The 22,411-nt window shown below is 45.7% G+C and overlaps 1 protein-coding gene and 1 long non-coding RNA gene across 6 annotated transcripts in view; one reads left to right on the forward strand and one right to left on the reverse strand.

Annotated features, from left to right (window-relative positions):
- Positions 1-12,291, reverse strand: part of RAD18 (RAD18 E3 ubiquitin protein ligase) — a 52,762-nt gene extending 40,471 nt beyond the window's left edge. For 2 of the 4 annotated variants that reach the window (XM_086755769.1, XM_086755768.1), the window contains exons 1-4: positions 12,192-12,267; positions 11,784-11,865; positions 7,770-7,831; positions 6,243-6,313 (exon numbers count right to left, since the gene is read on the reverse strand). In XM_086755769.1, the coding sequence (XP_086611895.1) occupies positions 6,243-6,313; positions 7,770-7,831; positions 11,784-11,865; positions 12,192-12,251 (275 nt within the window). In that variant the 5' untranslated portion in view covers positions 12,252-12,267. Of the gene's footprint in view, positions 1-3,301; positions 3,624-6,242; positions 6,314-7,769; positions 7,832-9,162; positions 9,210-11,783; positions 11,866-12,191 lie in introns of those variants that run through there. The other 2 variants (XM_086755770.1, XM_086755771.1) reach the window with 2 other exon arrangements.
- A 373-nt stretch (positions 12,292-12,664) lies between these two features.
- Positions 12,665-20,349, forward strand: LOC147599575 (uncharacterized). Of its 2 annotated transcripts, none has more exons than XR_015259590.1 (4): positions 12,665-12,811; positions 13,615-13,682; positions 16,016-16,199; positions 20,221-20,349. It is a non-coding gene; the product is annotated as an uncharacterized LOC147599575 (long non-coding RNA). The 2 variants fall into 2 exon arrangements; XR_015259589.1 differs by lacking the exon at positions 20,221-20,349 and adding an exon at positions 16,727-17,208.
- The last annotated feature ends 2,062 nt before the right edge of the window (positions 20,350-22,411 follow it).

The raw sequence follows: 22,411 nt of genomic DNA on the forward strand, positions 1-22,411 counted from the left end.
ATACCATGGCTTTACAGCCTTGACTGTGACACAACTCACTGCACCTGAGGTGACAAAGCCTGTGAAAGTAGAACAGCTGTGGGTCCTCAACTTGCAAAGTTTTTAACTCAGGAAGAATATTTGGATTACTTTTTTTTTTTTTTTTAAAAGGGAGGAGGGCTGTGGGTGATGTACCTAGAGAACATGCACTGCCATAAAATCATTTCTTACAGCACTTTCATGAAGACGCAAGGCCCGTAAGAAGTCTGAAATGCAGCTATACTCTCAGATTTAAAGCTGAAGACATTTCAGTATTGGGTAACTTAGAAAACTTCTCAGTTTTTTAAGGTAAAGATTTTTCATGTCCAAGAAGAACAACTAATTAAGAACTGTCTGCACATAAATCTTTTAAAAACAAACTCATGTAAGTCATCAGGTAACCCCGCACTTGTACTAGTTTAAGATCAGTGCCTGGTGAACAGCCACACCAACCAGCTCGGCACGTCGAACATCCTGCAGTGGTTATATTCAGGCCAGATTCAGGAGCTGGATTTGGAGAGTTTAAATTTCCTGGATTACTGGATGCGATGGCCACATCTGTCAGTGGCAATTCACGTCTGTCCCGGGACACTGACTTTCTGCAGTGCAAACAACTGCAATTAATTGTGGCAGCAAAACTATGTTTTTCTGCCTGCTCATGCCTAGATATGGACTGGAAGTTTTGCGGGAGGTTAATTCCCCAGCTGACACAGACACGGAGCGTCTAGCTACTGTTGGCATCGGATCAGCGTCACAGGGAACTGGGGACAGTTAATGGGAACACTGAGTGCCTTCACACAGCCCTGTCCCACATGTGCTGCTTACGGCGGCGTATTTCATCCAGAGTCCCAGAAAGGTCTGGCAGGTATCGCTGCTCAGCACGGCCACTGGCAGCCACACCTGGCAGACAAAGTTATCGCATTTTACTGCTGATAAATGCACAGAATTCTTCAACTTAAAGGTAGCCAACTATAGCCTCAGAAGACTTGTCACATCGCAGATAGTTCTGTTCTACAATCACGTTCAAAAGAGAACAAAGTAGTTGCCTTTAATACACTTAGGCAAAGTTTAATCCTCAAAAGGAAGCAGCTAGGTGTTCTATCAAAGATGTACTTTTAAATTTTTCCCCCCCCTTTTTGAACAAGGAATTTATCTTCTGGTTATGCAAAAAACGTCTTCTTCAGACTCCCTCAGGTCTTCATACAGGCAGCCTACCATTAAAGCAGCTAATCAAAGTCAACACACACACTTACCACATTATTATTTTGGCTGTTGAGCAGCTATTTCTACACAAAAGCCCGGCATCCCATGCTACAGCACACTGAATTCTGTGTCCTTCAGATAACACAAAACCACTGTGTACATGCAATCGCAGTTTAGTCTTTGCATAAAGAACAAAAAGCCCCAAAAGGTAAAAATATCTGAACAATTGGACAGTTGCCTATATAAATTCTCTTCATCTAGAGAATGCATCTTTTCAGTGTACTTTCCATTGCTTTTGAGAGCTCCTCCTCTTGTCAAAGTAACACATTCTACTACTTGTAACCACCAATGACATCTGTTGACTTTTCCGTAACATGTGTTCACTAACTAAAACGTATTTCCCAATGCGTTCACGCTAGCTGACGAGACTCCTAAAAGTCAAGCTTCACATCAGTTTACCTTTTCACCAGACTTAAGACTGATTCATATATCCTTCTCTCAACATTGCTTTCTCAGGAAGTATCACAATAGTACAGTCTATAGTACCTCGAATTCTCCGAAGCAGAGACTTCAGCAGTCTGAGCTGTCCCTCAGGAAGGCCACCAAGCCAAAACTCACGTTTGGAGGGAGGAAGGAGCTCTGTGGCCAGCAGAAGCAGGCAGCAGACACACAGCAAAAGGCTCAGAGTGCAAAACTCCGCGTTTTTGCCATGCATCCTGTACAAAGGGATAGGCTTCTGAACCCGAGAGCGCTGCGCTGGAGCTGACAAGACAGGCTACCCAAACAGAAGGCCATCTCACTTCTAATGCAAGATGTTAGCATCTGCAGGAAGGCAGCCAGAATAAGGAAACCTTCCAAACAGAAAGTTCAGATTCTGTAATAACAGCTGTCTCAATAAGATGTGGTCTGGTATAAAACAAAGAGAGAGAAACTGGAAAAAATACAAAAAACAAAATCTATCCTAACAATAATATGATAATAAATGTTCCTTTAATTACAGTGTTGGTCTACAAATAATCACATGGAGTTTTTCCTCATACTGAAGAACAAAGACTTATGAATAGACTTTCCGAAGGGATCTGATCTTGGCACAGAATCAATGGAAAGAACACTAGGACGAGAATGTGAAAATTTGTTTGCCAAAACACACATGAAATCTCTGTGTGCCTTTTTTTTTGGTGGGAAAATACAGAAAATGCTAGTACTAAATTCGAAAGAGGAGAGGAAAGCCCCAGACTGGCTTTTCCCAGCACGCGGTATTTTGGGCGCGCCGAGCAGCCTCGCTGGCTGTGCCATGACTTCCAGCGGCCCCGCCGGACCGGTGCCCAGGGATGGAGGAGCCAGAGCACCGCGGGCTCTCCTGGGACAGCCCTGGGCTCCCCGACAGTACCTGTGTCAGCTGCCGCCCCCCTCCCTCCACGCCAAAGCAGATTACTCAAGTTTCTCGTTATTCACAGGAATTCTGATCGTTGTTACCGGAGTGATTCGGACAAGCCTGAGTAGAGTGGAAGATTCATCTGCCATTCAGAGACAGACAGCAGAGGCAAGAGAAAGCATGCAGTTAATGGAGAAGTCCACCCATACCGGCTCCGGACTGTCCGGCTAACCTACAAACTGATCTACTGGTAAACCTCAGGACACCACCATTTTCAAAAAGCTCTGTGTTTTGTTTGCAGTTTTCAACAGTATCTATTATATGCTCTTAAGGAATTAACACAGACTACTATCCACCTCCAAAAGGTTTTAGCAGACACAATTTTACCTTCCTGGCACAAAAGCAGCATATGCATCACAGCTGACAAACCTCAGCCTGAGAGCACAGGCACCCTTTAAAGGCTGAAAGATGAATCAACAAGATGTTAGTGAGTCCTGACATTGACTGCTATGATCAAATCCTCCTCCGAGACCCATCCTCTTTAATCATTGGCTTGGGTTAGGGCAGGGGGTTACGCTTCTTTTAGTTTACCTAAAGGGAGAGTCATCTTAATACACTGTACACAGCACGCTCTCCCTGCCAAGCATGTTCTAATAACAGTATAAACATCTGGCACAATTCTTTCTTCAGAGCTGCAAGACCCACCTAAAAATTTCATTGTCGTCCTCCATGAAGATCCTGGTTCCCATTTTAAGGCCCTTTTACTTCTCCCTTGCCGAAGCAGCTACGGAGCAGAGAAGGTAGGTGGGAATCTAGTGCTTCCGCATAAATAAACTCTGAGGAGATGGGCTTGTGAATCTTCCTAGGAACAGCTCACACAGGGCAGTCCAAACTGTACTAAAGGACAATTTTTCTCCTTGAAATTCCTTCTGCAGTCCTTCTGGAAGTTTAATCGGTGTATTAGAAATGACAGTACCTGCTCTCTCAAGCACTTGGAGCAGATGTATTTATTCCTCTGACTCACTACCTGTCAAGTAACCAAGATTAGGAAACCAAGATATAAACTTGACTGTAAAAACATATTTTTCTTCCCCATTTATGGAAAAAAACACACACCATTTTCAGCAAGGGCTGGTTTTCTACTTATGCAAATATAATTCTAATTTCTGTTGCTGAATTTTCTAACTAGGTGATGCAGAAACTGACAATTTTCATCAAAATAATCTCTTCAGAGGACAATGAAATTAATTTCAAAACAACACCAGAACTTTACCCTTATTCTTTTTGAAGACACTGGCCTCATTGCAAGTGAAAACTATTGTTGGCACAAAGAGGACTCGCGGTCTTGCTCTGCTGACCTGGTCAGAGTGATAAATTCTGCCTGCAAAGCAGAGCACAGGCAGCAGAGAGAAAGCCGAGCAAAGGTTGCTCTCACCCTGGCAGCAGCCTGTGGCAGTATGTGACCAGAGCGGTGCACTCCCTGACCTCCGTCCCTGCTCAGGATCTTTGCGTGCACCTGAACAGGAGGGCAGGGCAATGCGAGTTCAGGCCTATCAAAGCCCGTTCAAAACCGCTCCTCCAGGCTTCCACGCAGAATAGAACATTATGGGCCATACGGAACCACACAGCACCTTCACTTCCACTGGGAAACATCAGAGGCCATCTACCTGGAGGGAGCAGGACTCCCAAGACAACACTCGCTGAGCACAAAGGACCACGAAGGCTCCAGTTCCGCAAACACTTGTGCAGGGCTAAATGTTGAGCAGAGTACAAACGGGTCAGCACTCAGGCTGATTTACAATGATTTCCATTCCATGCACACCCTGACCCTGGAGCACAGATTTTACTTTGCTCAGTACGACCAATATTAACATTTTCTTTCCCTACAGGCCTGACTTAAGAAGTGTATTTGCATTTTATGAAATACTGAAAAGATTTAAGGCCTAATTTTCATAAACGCTGAACCACCTGAGGCTCAGAGTCAAGGCAGGATGGACTTGAAGAGCTTAGGTTTCCAAAAATCAGGCCCTGGACTTTGGATTTCTTTTGGGGAGGGCCAAAATGAGACTTGGGGGAGGAGGGGAGACAGAAGATTTGTCCTGGACCGGCATCACTAGAGCAGAAACCGACAACGTTCTTGCACTTTAACGACACTCACATGAGGCTCTCCAGGCAAGCAGCGTTCCCCACAAGCTGCGGGCCATCGGCAGAGTAAAAGCCATCCCAGGCTGAGAGAGGCACAACCGCGCGGCGCCCAGCGTCTGAAGCAAGGCAAGGTTTACTCGCTAGCTGTATTCCTCTGTCGCTCTGCCCTATCAAAGCAGTTCTCTTAGCAAGCCATTTGTTGTTGGGCCTTTCTTACAGAGATCCAGACAGAACCCTGCACCGGCTCTTCCCCACCTAACTCCCCACCTGGTGCAGAACAGTTTTTGTCTTATTGATCTAACTTCATGTTGAGAAATTGATTGAACTCCAAGGCACAAAAGGAAAGATGATTAAACTACTCTAACTGGTAAGATTTATATTGATCCATTAAAGCAGTCAAAAAGAATGAATGTTTAAGGTTCAGTATCATAATGGATCCAAGTCAGCACTTGTTCCCTACAAAATTAGACATTAACAAAAAAAATAGTAATCCATTTATCACTAGGAAACACCAAAGACAGAGTTCAAGCTAAAATAACGGAACTGTAGGATTTCAATTCTTCAAATAAAATCAATTCAATCTGATAGTGATCATACAGAAGATGAGATCTTCATCACAGAGAAACCAAAACCCTCTCCAGAAACAAAGCCATAAACTGAACCATGCTTCCTATCACTTATGAAGCCAAGAATCTCAGTGACTTCAAGCTCCAAGTTCATTTCAGAGAAAAAGATGATAGTGTATTTGTCTCCCACAGACACAGGAATACCTACAAAATACCTAGCAGATCACTGAGCTGCTTCTAATCAAAAGAAAACAGAGGTAATACAAGAAACCTCATATATCTACTGTGGTAAGTGTTTACCAAGTCATGTTTATTCTGTTCTTCCTGTCTTTCAAAGGGATGAGGTGATCAAAAATGAATTAAAACGAAAAGTAGATAAGAAATCCAGGTGAAAGCACAATACTCCATTACTTTCTTATCCAGGAAACTCACATTCTCGGTCCCTCAACACTGACATTTTTCCCATCCAATGACTTCACCAAGAGAATCCTCTTGCACTTTGACCATTCCCACTGGACAAAACCTTTCTGTTCAGAATTTCCCCTGCACACATAGGAAGGTTCTTAGAAGAAGATCTTTATGACCATTATTTTCCCTGAAGAATCCTGACACGTCTGCTTGACTTCCTACATGTTGGAAGAGACTGTACCTTACACGGCAGCTAACCAGAAGGAAAGCAAGATGAGCTTACACAACCCCAACACACCACTTGAGAGGACAGCAACCTTCAGCCAGAAAACTGCAGGATTTTTCCAAGAGCATAAAGATTCATCTCTGACGATATTTCTGTGACACCACAATTTTTTTGCTCAGTCCTCACACTGTTCCTCACTCTGCTCCTCTGCAAGGACTCCTGGCCTGGTCACACAAACATAAGTCACACTTGCCTTTCCAGCTGCCAAACCAGAGATTGTATTAATAAAATTACAGTATACCTGGCAGAATTAAAGCTCTTCACTAGTTCATCTAATGTCCGGTTATTTTTCAGGTCTGATTCCGAGACTGCCTATTAAAAAAAAAGAATTTTTTTAAAGGGGGAAAAAAAAAACCCCAACAAACATTCAAATGCAGCTGAAAATAACAAGTACCCAGAAAATGTTCAAGTGATCAATAATTTGGTTCTTGGATCAATGCCTCAACTATGTCCGGCTAAATTGCTGTGTGAATGAGGATGCATAAAGTGTAAACATTTTTTCCTGAATAACATCTCAAATTAAAATAACTGCCTGAGAACTGCAAGTGTGGGAAATTATAGGTAATGGATAAAAATGAAGCATAAAGCTAAAGTAACAAAATCCAGCTTACCCAGTCTCCAGCAATGCTTTATTGTAGCCCAGTTCTAATGATTTTGAAAACCAAACCAAGGATCCCGTGAATGTGGTAAGAACCTTAAGCAACAAGGCACGAAACTGATGAAGGGGAAATGTTAATCTTTTGAGTGATTATGGAATGAAAATATGAATTATGAGATGGCTTTGTGCATTCAATTCGTTCTTTTTAAACAATTTCTGATTTTTATCTCTCTCTGCTCTTCTTTTTTAGAAAGCTTTTATTAGTCTTGCTGTGATTTTTAAGAAGGCAGTAGTAAAACATACTCCCTAGGAATGTACATCAAGTAGCCTGCACTTGTTTGAAGTTTTAAAAACTGTCAGAGCTACAAATAGATGTGTTTTCCAGTCTTGAAAAATCTAGTCTGGTTCATGCTTTAGAAATACAGAAGAAAATTACTTCTATTTTGCCAATATTCCTGAAGCGTCACTCATTGCTTTTAGGCAGCCTACCATTTTTAGGAGTTCAATAAAGCCCAATTGGTTTAAGATGAAAAGTTAGATTAAGGCCTAAAATAAATTGCATTCTGTGTCCTTTAATCAAAAAAAAAAAAAAAAAAAGCCTTCAAGTCAGATCGTAATAATCACCCCACCTGCAGAGCAGGCCAAACCTGCCTCCAGTGCTTTTCACATTTAACCCAGTTCTCACGGCAAACGCCTCCTCTCCCTGGTGCGTAACATAGTCCTCGCAGCCCCCGAACGGCTACGCAGCGCAGTCAGGGAGCTTTAGGACTAGGCAGTCTGCGGACACTTCTAAAGACTCTTTGAAAGATGAAGCAAGGCCACTCAGTCATGGAAAAATTAAATGTTTAAATTTCAGCACTCGTGTTTTAAATGATGTTAAATACTTTAACAAATTGAGAGGCAATATTAAATGTTTTGCGACAGCTCTGAGCCAAAACCCAGGTTTGATGCTCCATCTGCTTCTGCCTGTGCTGACAGAAGAGTAGCTCTGAAACAGGAGAATTCTGGTTGTAAGAGCACCACGCTTTGCCCAAAGAGCTGCTCACCAAAAGGAAAGGTGGTAATATATGACCAGAATTAATTACTTAGCATAGTCCAAAGGGAAAAGCTCCTGAGATTTGCCAAAAAATAAATAAAAAACAACAAGCTGAGGAAAAGAAAAACACTTACCACACAGCATGTTGGGCACTGAGTTTTGTAGGACAAAAACTTGCGGATACAAAGGGAGCAATCTGGAAAAAGGAAATACGTCGTTTTTAAACAGGTATTCTTCCAAATGCAGTTCAACACCCTTACTAGTGCGTCTTCTTTTTGTACAATATATGCAAACTATTCCACAACACACCAACATTGAAAATACACCACTTGTCCACAGAATTAAGATTACCATTTTAGCACAAAACTTTGTATTTTATGCAAGCATCTTTCAACATTTAATCTCAGTTCCCTGTCAAAAGCAGATGTTTACTTTTGTTTCTTTAACACAAGATGAGAAAACCTTGGTGTGCTACCACCAACAGCAGTGTGTTTGCACTAGTCACTCCCCCACCACTGCTCTTTTTTTGACATGACTAATGTTGGCTCACTTTCATCTTCCCGCATAGCCCCAAACAAACTCTATCCCCAACTTTTCCTGGGTGTTTCTTCCTCTTTCTAAAACAATGCCAATTTGTTGTTGAGGGAAAAGGCTAAAAAGGATGGGAAACAGCACTGGAACACTAACTGAGAGATGGCTTACATGTTTCCCAGGAAAAGCAAGTTGTATCATCATCACAGGATACACTAGACTCCTTGGTGAAATACGCCATCTGCTTCATTTTGTCACAGTAAATTCCTGAAATATTCTACTTTCTCTACTTATCTTTGAGCTTTCATAACTACTTCAAGATATAAAAAGTTTTGTCACTCTCCAGCAGAACAGACATTCACTCACTAGAGTGGTCAGTCTCAGCACCTAACACCTTCAGCAAAAGCACCCAAGCAGATATATTTTGAGGAGCCGTTTTTCAGACTCCTTCACAGAGACAGGAGTATTAATGGCCTAATTCAGCACTTAAAGCCACAAATCCATCTAAATACTCAAAAATCACATTATATAGTAAGATGTGATGGGGGGCAGAAATCCATTAAAAAGAAGAAATAAACTTTAACTGGATGAATATGAATCAACTTACACCTCTAGCCTGCCAGCACCCAACAGCCCATCACCCTCAGTGCGCAGTGGGACTGGCCCCCTTGGCAGCCATCATCGTTCAGAGCCCGCGCAGCTGAAGCGTGTTCCAGGATAATAAATCACTGCAGCTCCTGGCCTTAACGTCTGTGCCCAGGGCTGGCTCTGGGCCCACGCAGAGGAAACAACGGCCTCACAATTCTCTGTCCCCAGTCCCTTCCCTACCCCTCACCTCCTCTTCCTGCGGGACAAACAGCCCCACCACGGCCCAGGTCTCAGCCTGCCACTCCTGGGGTAACAAAAGGGGTCTCTGTCTACTCTAGAGGGCACGCACACCACAAATTAAATGGCACCACAGACTCACTTCCATCTGCGCTGACAGACCAAACTCACCTGTAAAACTGCATCTACCTAACCAGTTACAAGACTTAGCCACAGCACTGTAGAAAGAAAGGAAGAGAATGCCAAAGTATGAATTTAATCTGAGAACTAGCACTGGATGTTTAATGACAACAACAGAGTGAAAGCATAAAAATAACTGCCAGCAAACAGCAATCTGTAATTAGTTTAAACTGGAAGTAGCAAGGTTGAGAGAAGAAAGAGGAATAAAACAAGCTTGACATGAGAAAAGTCAGTAATGCCACAATTTACACACCACACGTTGAAGATCATCAGTGTTTTTTTAAGTGAGCAAGCAATTCAAAACCTGCTTAGCTGGCAGCATAGTAGCAATTTCAATACAGATTCACAGAAAAGAAAACCCTGGATGACAAAAGGGAGCTACAGTCAGTTTGAGTAAGTCAAACAGACCGACGTTCCCCTGCTCACCTTCCAAGCTACGCTGACCCCAGGCCATGGCTGCACTCATGCCGACCTGTGCTTGGGATAAACTTCAGCATGCTGCAGCTCCCAGCACCAGCTCCATCCCTTGCTGGAGGGCACTGCCCTGACGGCGGAGGCAGCAGAAGGCAGAGCTGAGATACCCTCAACCACCGCCTGCCACCAGCCCCTGGCTGGTCCCAGCTGCCTGGGTTCCTCGGGAGAGCACCGCGTTTTAAACACCCCTGTGCCAGCAGTCGTGGCCACAAGAAGCAGACCCGACCGCAATAACCTCTTACACCACCGCAGCTTGAATGGACTGAGTTTGAAAGTGGCAGAAATCTCAGGGCCACAATTCACTCTACCCCTGGCAAGATGTCCATCTTCAGAGGCTTTTATTGTGTGAAAGAAACACGAGTGCCACATCTGCAACTAAAGAGACAATCTGAAGCACTGTGCAAGTTAAACAACTGCTCTCAAGAGAGCTGCTGAATGCTACCAGTCACCCAAGAGCAAGCAGAGGAGGAAATTTAAGTGGCTATAGGTACAGATTACAGAGATAGCTAGAAGCCCTGTAATGCATCATTAAGAAAAAGAGAAACAGAAAAAAAATTCTGCAAGCAAATGTATTTCATCCTCATCTGTTCACAAATAATCACTCATTAATGGCAGAGCGGTTTTTGCTCCAATTGTACAATCTCAGTGGACTGAAGAGATTACACGAGGACAACCGAGTAGAAAATATTTCAAGAAATCTTGATTTATTGTAGAAAACTTGACTTGCTGCAATTTGCAGGGTAAAATTCAACGTGTAATCTGTTAAAGGGAGACAGATTCCTTTTGAAGTTAAGGGCCTCTGAACCCAGCTGTGTCACAGGCAGGCCGGAACACCAGCTAGAGAATTGCCAGTGCACCCCACCATAAATATACTGTTTTCAATGGCGACAGGTCTGCCAAGCTAAACTATATTTCATCCCCAAACTACAATGTCTCCCTTCATGTAAGGAAGAGGAAGTGCTGCAGTTTCTGAACAAAACAATTAAAAGCATTTATTGTAACATGAGAAAAGGCAATGTACTTCGCTTTGCTACCACGTTCCAGCAGATATCAGCCTGAGGCAGACAGAGCAGCATGGAAAATTTTAGCTCACAACACTTAACGCTCCCTGCCATACAGCTGTGCATTTTGTTCCACCCTCAAGATGTTATGAAAGATATTTAAATTAAGAATTGTAGGAATAGGTGGTGTTTAAGTGCATTAATCCAGATGACGTGTTTGTGCTGTCAGAAGGCTGCAGCTGTAGCTGCACGAGGAAAGGCTGCTGGCTGCTTCACAGCTTCCATCCGGAAGAGCTCCCCAGAGGCAACCATCCTTGCTGGCTAAGCTGCGACTCAAAGAGCTACGTGTTTTATCAAGGAAATAAAGGATTGATAATTGCTGTTCTACGTGCCAGTAAATAACAAATGGTCAAATGATTACTTGTGTCTGAAATTCTAAAGAAAACTCTTTCTTGAGGACATTTTTCAATAGTTTTCTGTCACTCGGCTAAGGTGCGAGAGGATTTTGCCAGCCCATAAGGCCCACAAGGTCATTCTCCAGTCTCACGTTTCCTGGGAAAGATGTACGAAGACGAAAATTTCGTTGAGTACACCTTCTTTGGCCCTACCCGTTTGCTTTAATCTGTCAACTGAATGACAAGTCAGGCTTAAAAGGAGTCACAGGGCCAAGACATACTCCATCACAGCCATCTCTGTACTGCCTGTAATGTACGGCAAGGTGCACTTACATGACATACGTTAATTCTAAATTCCACAAAGTCACAGGACAGAGGGAACGACGACCTTACTGCCCCTTTATTGACTTGCCACAGACGCCCCATCTACTTTGGCTCCTACGTGAGCAATTTTTATTAAAAGGGCTGTTTCTGTGCGATTTTTCTTAAAACTGAAGCAAATTTAAAACGCAACCAGCGAATCAACAGTGATGTATTAACTGACCCTCCATTAACGCAGGACAGGAGGCACAGACTTACAGTGAAAGGGAAGTAACGGGTTCGTGGCGACCTCTCTGAGGTTAGTCAGCGCTCAGGGAGCCGGGGCAGGAGGCAGCGCATGGGACGAGTCCCGCCAGAGCAACACGCTTACACACAGCGCGCTCCGTGCGAGGAGCAGGCGCGCTCGCCGCGCCGTACTTACAGTTGTGCGAGCACTGCGGGATGATCATGGCCGTGCTGAAGTAATCGAAGCAGATCCCGCACCGCAACAAGTCGTCCACTGCCTGCAAGGGAAAGCCGCGGTCACCGGGCAGCGCGGGGAGGCCGTGCACCAGCGGCACCCCCCCAGCTGCACAGCAAGGGAAATCGGACTGAGTGTCAGGGCGCTACGGCGCAGGGGCACGACGAGGCCCGGAGGAGCGGAGAGGGCCGGGCCGGGCCCCCGTCCCGCCGCCGCGGAGAGCCGGCCTCCCCCGCCCGCCCGCCGCGCAGCTCGCAGTGCAGAGCGGGCTGCGGTGCCGGCGCGGCTCTGCCTGAGGCCGGGCCGCCCCACCGACACCGTGGCCGCCATCTCTCCCGCCCGCCCCGCCGCAGGCCCCGCCGCACACACCTTCAGCGGGGCCAGGCTCTCCGGCCACGCCGGCTCGGGCAGCGGCAGCGCCAGGGCCATGGCGGCCCTGCCCGGCCCGGCCGGCAGCGAGTCCAAATCCCCCGCGCTCAGCCCTGCGCGCCGCCACCGGGCCGCGCTTCCGGCGGCGCCGCGGCTGCCGGGAGCTGTAGGCCGGGCGGCGGGGCCGCGCAGAGCCCGCCCGGCAGCGGCAGCAGGGCCCCGGCCCCTCGCTGGGCCGCGGCGGAGCCCGTAGGCCCCTCAGCCCCGTCTCCGCCGGTGCCTCTTGCTTTTCAGCGTGCGCCCGTTTTGGTTAGCCTCCGTGTTCTCCAGTTCCCTGTAACCGAGCCTGCTCCGAACACGGGTGGGGCTGCGGGCTGGTCACTGCACTCTGTCCCACGCTGTGGAAAGCGGTGGTGGGCATTTATTTACTTATTCATGTATTTGCACCTTCCTCTCATCTTTTCAGTGTACCTGTGGAGGTTACCTCGGAACACGGACATCCTTGGAGCAGCTGAAATAACAGCACTGGTTTCCATGCACTGGCGGTGTTCGTTGATCTCCCACGGACAGCCCATGGGTGCCACACAATTCTCAGGCGCTGTGAAAAGCTAATTACGCAGGTGACAAATGAGACATGTCGCTGAGTGACCCCACAAGCTAGATGTGAGACTCTTCCAGGAGCAGTTGGTTTAAAAAACATCCTAAGACTCTGTCAATGAGATTGGGAAAAACAGCCCCCAACCTAACTTCCCTTCTGCAATCAACTGCTCACCAGCTCACAGTCAGCCCTGATTGCTGCTTACATTTCTCATACAGGTGTGCATCAGCCCTTTGCTACGCGAACCACAGTCTGCACAGACCACATGGGGATGTAGTGGGTTGCCACAGAAATGGGCATCGCCGCCACCACCACCGCTGTCCAGGGCATGGCCAGATGCGGCTCTTTGATTTCCACAGAGGGGGCATCACAAAACCCAGGCCAAAAATACACAGCTAAAAAACCTAAAAAAACAGCAGGTAGCAATCAATGATGACAGCTGAGCACTGCAGATGCCATTTCAGAAGGTTTAATAATTGTTTGGGAGTTTAGGGGAACTCAGCACACTTGTAATTTCATCCTGTATGAACTTTGGCAAACAAACTGCGCTGTCTCAGTGCAATTTAAATTTTCCAAAGCCATTTACCAACGCCTGCACCAAGGCAATGCCGTGCTGCTTGTGCAGTGCACATGGTGCTCACTGAAGGGGAACAACATCCATCCCCTTACAGACACTGCTGCAATACCCTGATACACTTCACACTGGTGCAAATTTTCCTGTCAACTAAATTTGTTGTAGCACAGGTTTTTACACACACAAGGCATATTTAACTATTTTATATATTAGTCTACCTAACTCCTCACTTTGCTTCCTTCTTTTCACAGGTTTGTTTTAAGCACTTCACTTTTGTAGCTGCTAGTAACTCACATGTGCTGTTATCCAAAAACCATGAGTAAGTATGCCTGGTTTTTCCTGTGAGTTTTTGTAGCAGTGTAATTTCCACAGTCTTACTCCTGGTTTGTGCTAGTCTGATTTTTGAATCAGAAAAAAATCCATGAACTGGCAATAATTCTTATAGATATGTATATATATTAAAAAGGTGCTCCATGGCCCATATGATGGAGAAGGTCAGAAAAAATTATTGTAATGGTCTCTGCTGGCCTTGGGCATTATGAACCTCTAAATTTATATATTTGAATGGGTCTGATTATTGACACTTGCCTAAAGTGCTAGAATTTACAGAACAATTTCATTGCTATTTAAGTGCTCAGTCTCTTCACCTTAAGGAATCCATTTCTTCTGCTTTCTCTGCGAGGTGTGAAAAATTAATATATCAATCTCTTACAATGCTATTTCAATTTCTGTTCTTTCTCTTCCCTCATGCACTCCACAGATCCCATTCCAGGGATGGGATGGAAACACATTTTCTGACATGAGCTTATTAGCTGGCAATTAGCTCATCCCCCCCAGGAACAGACACAAGGGATTCATTACTACAGCAACATGTTTATTTTCTTATTTTGATGGGCTGATGAATAGCAAAGGGCAATGGGTTTATAGTTGAGCACCATCCACACAGGCTGCTACTGAATAAAAAGCAACTTTAACCATTTCCACCGTAAAAGCACCGTATCAAAAAACTGGAAAACCTGTGCTTTCACCTGAATCCTTCTCCATTATGCCCAAAAGAACTGTACAACTCAAAAGTCAGAGAGCACCCACCTTCTTAGACAGCATGGCCAAATGAGCCCCTTAGCCCGCGGTGAGGGGGTGAGCTCAGGGCTGGGGGTTGCTCCGTCTCACAGGCAGCATTTAGCAAAGCCACCCTGCAGTGCCTCTGTGCCAGGGGATCTGTGCTGGCAGGGACAGAGCTGGGGGCCCTCTCACCCCACGGAGGGACAGTGGTTGTTTAGAAGCAAAGGCCATTTCAGTTGCAGCTCCGTCTGGCGGAGCAGCGGATGCCCGCGCAGCCTCGGCAGCTAAACAAGCATGGTTATTTGCTAGCATCTTCCCCGTGGGGGCACGGTCCTGCGGGCTGTCCCGCAGCAGCTGTCCCATCGCGGGGAGAGGCACCGGGAAGCCGCTCACCGCCCTCCAGCCACACCAGACTGCTGGGAGAATTTTGTCAGGCAAAACGCTCCCTCCTGCTCAGTTGGAGCCTGCTTGAGCATGATGGGTCCCAGGGAGCAGGTTAAACCCAAGGACCCCTGCAGAGCAAGGACAGTTATCCTCCTCCGTAGGAATGCCTCCCGCTGTTTTATTGGCACTTTGGACTTCAGTGTAGCAGTACTAAGCTGGTTTATTTTTATGAACTACCAAGTTTCAACTTGTTATTATACACAGAACACCAACACAGAGAACCTATACCCTCCTCCCAATCCCCTGAAATAGTCATTTAAATTAAAACAGCAGTAGGTGCCAACCTGCGTTTCTGTAAGCTTATTGCCCTGTTCTGTTAGCAGGGAGAAATCTATGGAGAAGCTTAGTAGGAGGTGGAGTAGCCTGACACGAAGCAAGTCTCCAAAAGCTACTTATTTTAGTATTTTTGTTGAGACAAAAAAAAATATTTAAGTGGAGTTTTACGTCGTTCCCAGCTGGTTGCGCACAACTTAATGTAAAGAGTGCTTGTTCCCAAGTGGTGCTCCAGCTTCAGCGCTGCTTACAGAACTGTTGTTTTTCTCTGTGCTCAGACAGACAGCTCATCTTCAGCTACCCTTAGCAGATTGCTCTTAAAATGACACACTCCACCAAGACCTGCCTCATTTGTATGTGTCACTGGACATACTTTATGATGGAAATACAAATGCACCATGAAAACAAGCCTCTGGGACATGAGCACGTAGATTGGATGAAAATCTGCAGAAGAACACACTGTACTTAAAAAAAAACCAAAACCCAAACCATAGAACATTTTGAATTGATTGTTTCTAAATATTTTCAGAGATTCCTTAACATTTAAAGTAGTGGAAAGTTTTTCATCATGTCATTCCCAACTACAGAGAAGAGCCTGAATACCATGAGTAAGATTGCTCAAAAACATTTAAAATTGACCTAACTCTGCCCTTATGTTAAAGTTAGCAGTAATTTATTGATTTCTACATGACTAAATTGAGTCTGATGTTGAGAATTTTAGAACAAAAAAAAATCCCACCCCAAAGTACTGACTCTTGAGACGGCACTGTACAAAGTCCCTGTCAAAGCAATACTTTCAAAAGCAATCTGAATTAAATATTCACCACGCCAACCAAAATAACAGCATTTCAAATCTAACATCTGCCCGTGCAGATAGCCGGAACAGCCCATCAGACCAGCGCAAGTTAACCAAGACAAGGTTTGGCCCAGATATGTGGCTGAGACCCAGCATTCGTCCAAAGAGCTTTACTCATTCTTTCCTGGACTGAACCGCGTACACAGCATCGGTCAAAAGCCTGCACAACACGGCAAAGACATAGCGCGTTACAGCCTTTGGGTAAGTCAGGGGCACGTGAGAAGGCTCAGCACCACAGCCTGAGCTTACCGTTTAGTGTCAAAGGCTACTTACACGACAGCTAGCGCATCAACTGGCACCATCTTTTTGTAATAAATAGTTTTAGCTAAAAAACAATACCACCTGAACATACCAGTAATTCATATTTTGTCTTGTTTCTACTTTCAAAGATTTGTAAGCAGTCAAGATTATGAGCTACAAATCTATAGATATATATTTTAATCAACACGACTCATTTAGCAAGTCACAAGGGTCCAAACACAGGGGGTTTAAACAGAGTCATCACCCCTCAACAGGCAGAGGGGTGTATGTTCAGTGTCCAGCCAGACGGTTCTACCTTAGTTTTATGCTTCCAGTAAAATGTAATCTAGCTATGACATTTATAGTATTAGTAACTGGTAGCACTAAACACTTTTTTCAAGAATCTGTTTGCAGTGTTTCCTTCTGAATCAGACCTTTCAGGATGTCAGAAGGGAAAGAAATCGCATTGTTTCCCCCTCCTCCATCAGATGCTCCATGCAGACTTTGAAGCAAGATGAGAGCGCCTGTCCAGATGGGGGCCAGGTGGGGCACGAGGTCCCCTCCCTCTGGGGCAGGTGCCATCTGAGGAGCTGCAGGAAAGCTCCCAGAGCAAGCTCAGGGTGAGCCAAGCATGAGAGGGACTCGCAGCCCATCTTCTCATTTTTGGTGATATTTGGGGAGAACCTGTCTACCCACACTAGAGCGTCAGAATCAGGAGGAGGTAGCAGAGCAGCTCTGGCTGAGAGCTGCAGTGGTATTTCAGACTCTGCCTTTCAAAGTGCACTACCGATGCTTCTTAAAAGGTCTGCTGTTAAAGTTTTATATGGAAAGAAGTGCGTAAAGCTGGGATCAAAAGTCTCTCTAGAGTGTACTCAGTTTGGCTGCCTTAATCTTCCAATAATAGTCACTGTTACCCAGATTGTCATTTAAGAACTGCTGTTAACTATTAGAAAAAATGCAGGCAAACTTCTCAGGCACCAAAGCTGAAGAGAGGAGTTTAAATGATACCTATAAATTACTTCACTGCAAAGTTCACTCGGGAAGTACGGTATTATTTTACAAAGCTCAATCTCTCTCTTCTTTTACATACCACAGTAGGGTACGCAGCGTTAGGACTGGCCTGGGATGGGGTAAGAACAAAACTCCTGCAAGCATGGCAATGCTTGGTCCTTTCGTTGCTTTTCTGTGCCCTTCCCAGGATCTGGTGCAGACCACAGCACATTAACACCTTGCAAGACCAGGACATAAATATTTGAAGTACTGTGCTAATATCAGTCTATTTATCCTCTTAATATTCCTGCAACAGAGACAGCATTTTCTGTTTTCACAGGCAGGAAAACTGGGACATTCCGATGCTCACCGTCAGCATCTAATTCCTAGCAAACATCTAGTGCCTGTGCCAGAGCTCTTTTTCTGAGACAGAGCTATCAGAAGCAGGAAATGTTATCATTTTTCCCCTTCTTACTTCAAGGCACGATCTGGAACAGTTCATTAAAAATAATAGCATTAGTCTAACAAGATCATGTGGAATTGTTTTCTGTCATATCCTTTTCAGAGACAGAAGGCACTGAAGAAGTTTAACATTTCTGCTTCCAGGATTTTTCATGGCAGTGAGATGATGCAGCTTTAGTGCTTGGAGCAGACATTGTTGGCCACCCAGTGATGCTGAGCACCGCTCGGCCATTAGCAGCTCATAGGGTCAATGAGCAGAACAGCTGAAGTGGGTCAGCTTGGGCAGGTGGGCATTACAGCAGCACTTGGCTTGCCAGCTCCGTAAGAAAAGGACCCGCTCTCCAGTGCATGTGCCATTTAATTGTTGAGTATTTTACCCGAGAAGAGCATGTAGTGAAGAACAGCATGGAGTAGAATGTGCCCACATTGGTATAAAAGACCCTGCTGAATCTTTTTAATTTAAAAAAAGCAAAGGCAATTTTTAAAAAGTAAGAAGTACATAAATAGCAAATCCAGATGTTAATGTACATTACCATGAATTTGAGGTGCTTTGGCTTAGCAAACAGAAAAGGAGCTCGTGGTGCTTTTCATCTGGAAAGGAAGACCAGTTTGTAGCACGATGGCAGCACAGGCAGGCAAATCCAGGACCGACTGAGCGGCACGGGGGTCAGACCTGCGGCAGCGGATGTTCATCGCAGAGGAGTCGGGTGTGCTGATGAGGAGAGCCAGGAACATTTTCCATTAACAGCATTTCTGGCAGCCCAGCAAAGGGCAAGGGAATGAAGGACACAGAACACAAAGGCCTCCAGCTCTGCAGGCATTTCTCAGGTGTGGAGCTACTGTTTTTTACACAAGCAATATGTGAAATGCCTCCTGAAATTAACAGATGACTTGTAATGAGATAATATATTTGACCAAAAATTACAAGCCTTTTCACTAAATGTTTACAGCCTCTAGCTGTTGATTAACTAGTTTAGCTCTCCCTGTACCACTGGCTTGGCAAGAGGGCTGTTGACCAAACAAGCTATTTGGTGTGGCAGAGACAGAAGGGGCTGTTCTGCTGGGCAAGCTAATGCTGCTGTCTGCTCCTGCCATCAAACTGGTCTCCTTTAACTGGTGTAATTAAGCTGTGAAGTAAAGGGGCAGAATGGAAAGTTAAACTTTGTGAATCCTACTTCCTTGTTTCCTTGCAGTGGCTGTCAGGAAATACTTCTGTCCTACATCTTTGAAGCTGCTTGGTTCAGCATACTAACCTGACCAAAAAATCCCGGTGTTCTGCGTGCTTCACCCTTGGAGAACCGCACAAGTGGAGCCCGGGCACCCCAGGCGCTGGAGCATTTATTCTGTGTTCCCATCATTTCCTTGGAGAGCTGTGAACTGCACAAGTTAGAGCATCACAAGCAAACAGCATCACCAGATAGCAACGCTCCACACCACCTTGTCTGAAGCACACAGCATCAGAGGCATTTTGCTCACGGCACTTTATAAAGGAGATGGCATTGCATGGCAAGATGTTTTATGGCTGCTTTTACAAAATCCAATTTAAACTGCAATTCATCTTTAGTGGCAGTTTACAAATCGATGATCGACATTTCCAGCTGACACTGGGGCCCTATAAGATGCTCATGCACTTTACAGCCTCCTTCCCTTCCTCAGGGTTTCTGCACAGCCCTTGGCAGCAATGACCCCGCTCTGCTGCTCGAGCTGCGGCCGGCACAGCGACTGGCAGGCTGTGGCGTTAGGATCTCCTGGCCCTCCCCAGCAGCTGGCAGCGTGGGCCACCCTGCACACCCACCAGCCCGGCTCCATCTGCCAGCACCAGGATCTCCTGCTTCCCACCGCTGTTCCAATGCACTCAATGCGCAGCCTGAAGCACACATCCGATCAGCTGCCCCCGAAGCATCGCTGCTGTTTGTTGCTCTGCTCCTTGTTCCTGGGCAGACATCAGCGCTGGCTCTGTTCAGCACTGGCTCTCTGGAGAGTTTGGGTCTGTTCCCAGCTCTAAAACCCACTGGTTTGCCTTCAGACAAGGACCACCCCTGCGCCTCACTTTCCTCATTTGTTAGGCTGATGAGGGGCTTCACATGACTGCTGTAAAGCTTTTAACATCTACAGCCACGAATGTGAATGATTGCCTTAGTCTTTACAATTTATATTGCCATTTTTGCCATGCCTGAGCACAAACCAGAACAAAACCATTGCATTATACATTTCATCCATTGCACTCCCATGAAAAGTTCTCCTGATATGTATTTTTCAATTTCAATATGAATAAATTTTTTGTACTGCTGTAACATCTCTTTGAGAGGTCAAACAGAATCTTCAAAGCTGAGGTAAGGAGCAAGTTACATACTTGGATTACGATCTGTATCATAGACCACTCACACTGATCCCAGATAAATGAATCTCTTCTCTGCATAGGACACAAAGGCCCAAAATCTGGGAGAGTTCTTTTTAATTATACCTCACTTTTTCTTTGCAGGACAAAGAAACAAATTAAGTCGTAATGCAGTGATAAATCCTCTGACAGCCCACACCAAGCAGGAGCAGACAGTGTGTTCAGGCTTGGGAGATCAGGGAGGAGAGCAACCATCTGTGCTGGGTACATGGAAAGGTCCGGAGCCGCAGCCATCCACGTGCCTCGCCAGGCTCGCTCCTCTTCCCATGGCAGATTTTCTTGCAGTTGCTGTGGGGAACGGATCTGCCCACAGCGGAGCTCAAGCGGGTTGCTCAGCGGCTGTAAATACCCACAGGATCTTTTCTTGAGCAGACGTGGTGAGAACATCCTTTGCCCATGGGAGGAGTGCATGCAATGGCTTAGATGTATTTGAGGTTCAAAAACAGCAGAAGCTGATTCAGAGGGGCTATTTGTTTCTTCATGCCATCAGTTGCTGGCTAAAAGCCTCCAGTTTAACAATGGTCCCACCACCCCACTACTGTTTTCTTGGAGAGCCAAGTGCAGCAGCCTCACACACAGCAAGCGAGAGCTTCAGTCACTGCCTTCCCAGCACAAAAGACAACAGGAGATGCTGATAACCTCTCATTAGCCAAAATGTTCTCATGAAACATATTAATCCCCCCCCAGCAGAGGCTGTACTGGCAGGTGACACCGCACCCAGCTGCGGTCAGCTCCCTTCAGCTGCCACAGGTCCATGGGTGCCTGGCTGTTTCACACAGAAATGCCTTGAAAGCACAGACTAAATCCTGTGTTTCTTTTTTCATCTACTTCAATGTTTTTAGACCAATGTAAATCAGCGGGAAAAAAAAAATCTTAGTTTCACAGAACAGCATGGAAACTTCCATGAAAAAGCTGTTAAAGTTAGCAGCTGAAGGAGCCAGAAATAATATTTAAACTTTCTCTTGCGCCGCTTTGAGACAGACATGACAAGTAAAATCACTCTGGGCATTTCATAATAAACCGATGCTGATCGAGTTGGCCTGACCCGAGGGCAGCGTGAAATGCCAGCAACTGCTGGATGGGCAGCTCAGGGAGGCAGCGGGCAAACCCACCGCAGCCCCGACTCGAGACAGGGACACAAATTCAAGTAATAAGCCATTGATGAATCAGCCTTTGCTGATCTTGGTCTCCTGCCACCGCAGATGCTCATTGACATTAGAGAGCCATTGTTCCACACACGCAGACACCTCCCATTTAGACCCTGATGCTGATCCAATAAATGTTATGAAAATCCTGAGTAGTCTCCCTAGCTCTGAGTTATTCCAGTATAAAAACTACCAGACTGATAACCTGGGCACAGTCAGACGCACTGGTAGGTCTGTAATATTTTCCATTCTGTTTGACCATCTCCAGTTTACTCTTTTGCCAGCGTTTTGGTTTAGAGTTTGCTTGGCTGCTTGGTTCTCAGCCTGGATGCAATTCCTTTTTCCTCTTGTGCCACATGTCTGCTGATTTGCCACTGAAGTGCTCAGCACTGGGACATTTTCTTCGGCTAAAGATTATGTTTGGCTTATTCTGCCACTGTATTTGTCATTTCATTGGTGCCTGCCCCCGTTCCTGAGTATTAAGCAGCCCTCAGCCTTCACCACACTGGGGTAGCAGTTAAACTTCAAAAGTGAAGTAAAACACACAACTTTGAAAGGAAAAGCCTTGAAATTAAATCTAAGCAGACCTCTAGCCCCAGCCTCTTCTGCTCAGTAGGTGCTTGGGGAATCAAGGAGAGGTTAAGACAGCGGACCTTCTGCCGGGGGCTCCCCAAGGGCCCCAGTCCCCTGCCCCCCCGCCAGCCCAGTCTGTCCCACCGAGATGCTGATGAATCTCCAGCAGCTACTGGAGATACATTTCCCCGAATCATGGCCTCGCTTCCTGTGCCGCAGCACAGACACTCGCTGCTCCTGCTGCTATGTGTCACCTACAACACACTCCATTTTCCTGGGTCAGCCGCTGCTCAGCAAATAAACACCTCCCAAAGCAGCTAGAACATGAGAACTACAAACAGCCAACTTTGGCTCCCGGTCAGCATCGCCTCTTTATGCCTGGGTTTCTTTATTAGCAGTGAAACCAAACAGAGAAAAAGAGCAATTTACAGCAAAACCAGCTCCAGCCCTTTGTGGTACGCGCAGTGATGCAGTCTCACAAGCGATGACTCTTGCAGCAAAACATGAGGACATTTCATTTCGATAAATTCAAAATAAAGTGTTTTGCTAATTCAGTGTCCAATGAGAGAGACTCCTTTTCCTATAAAACACAACAGATGTTTAAC

The sequence above is a fragment of the Chlamydotis macqueenii genome, chromosome 10 (assembly GCF_036417535.1).
Source record: "Chlamydotis macqueenii isolate bChlMac1 chromosome 10, bChlMac1.mat, whole genome shotgun sequence".
Lineage (NCBI taxonomy): Eukaryota > Metazoa > Chordata > Aves > Otidiformes > Otididae > Chlamydotis > Chlamydotis macqueenii.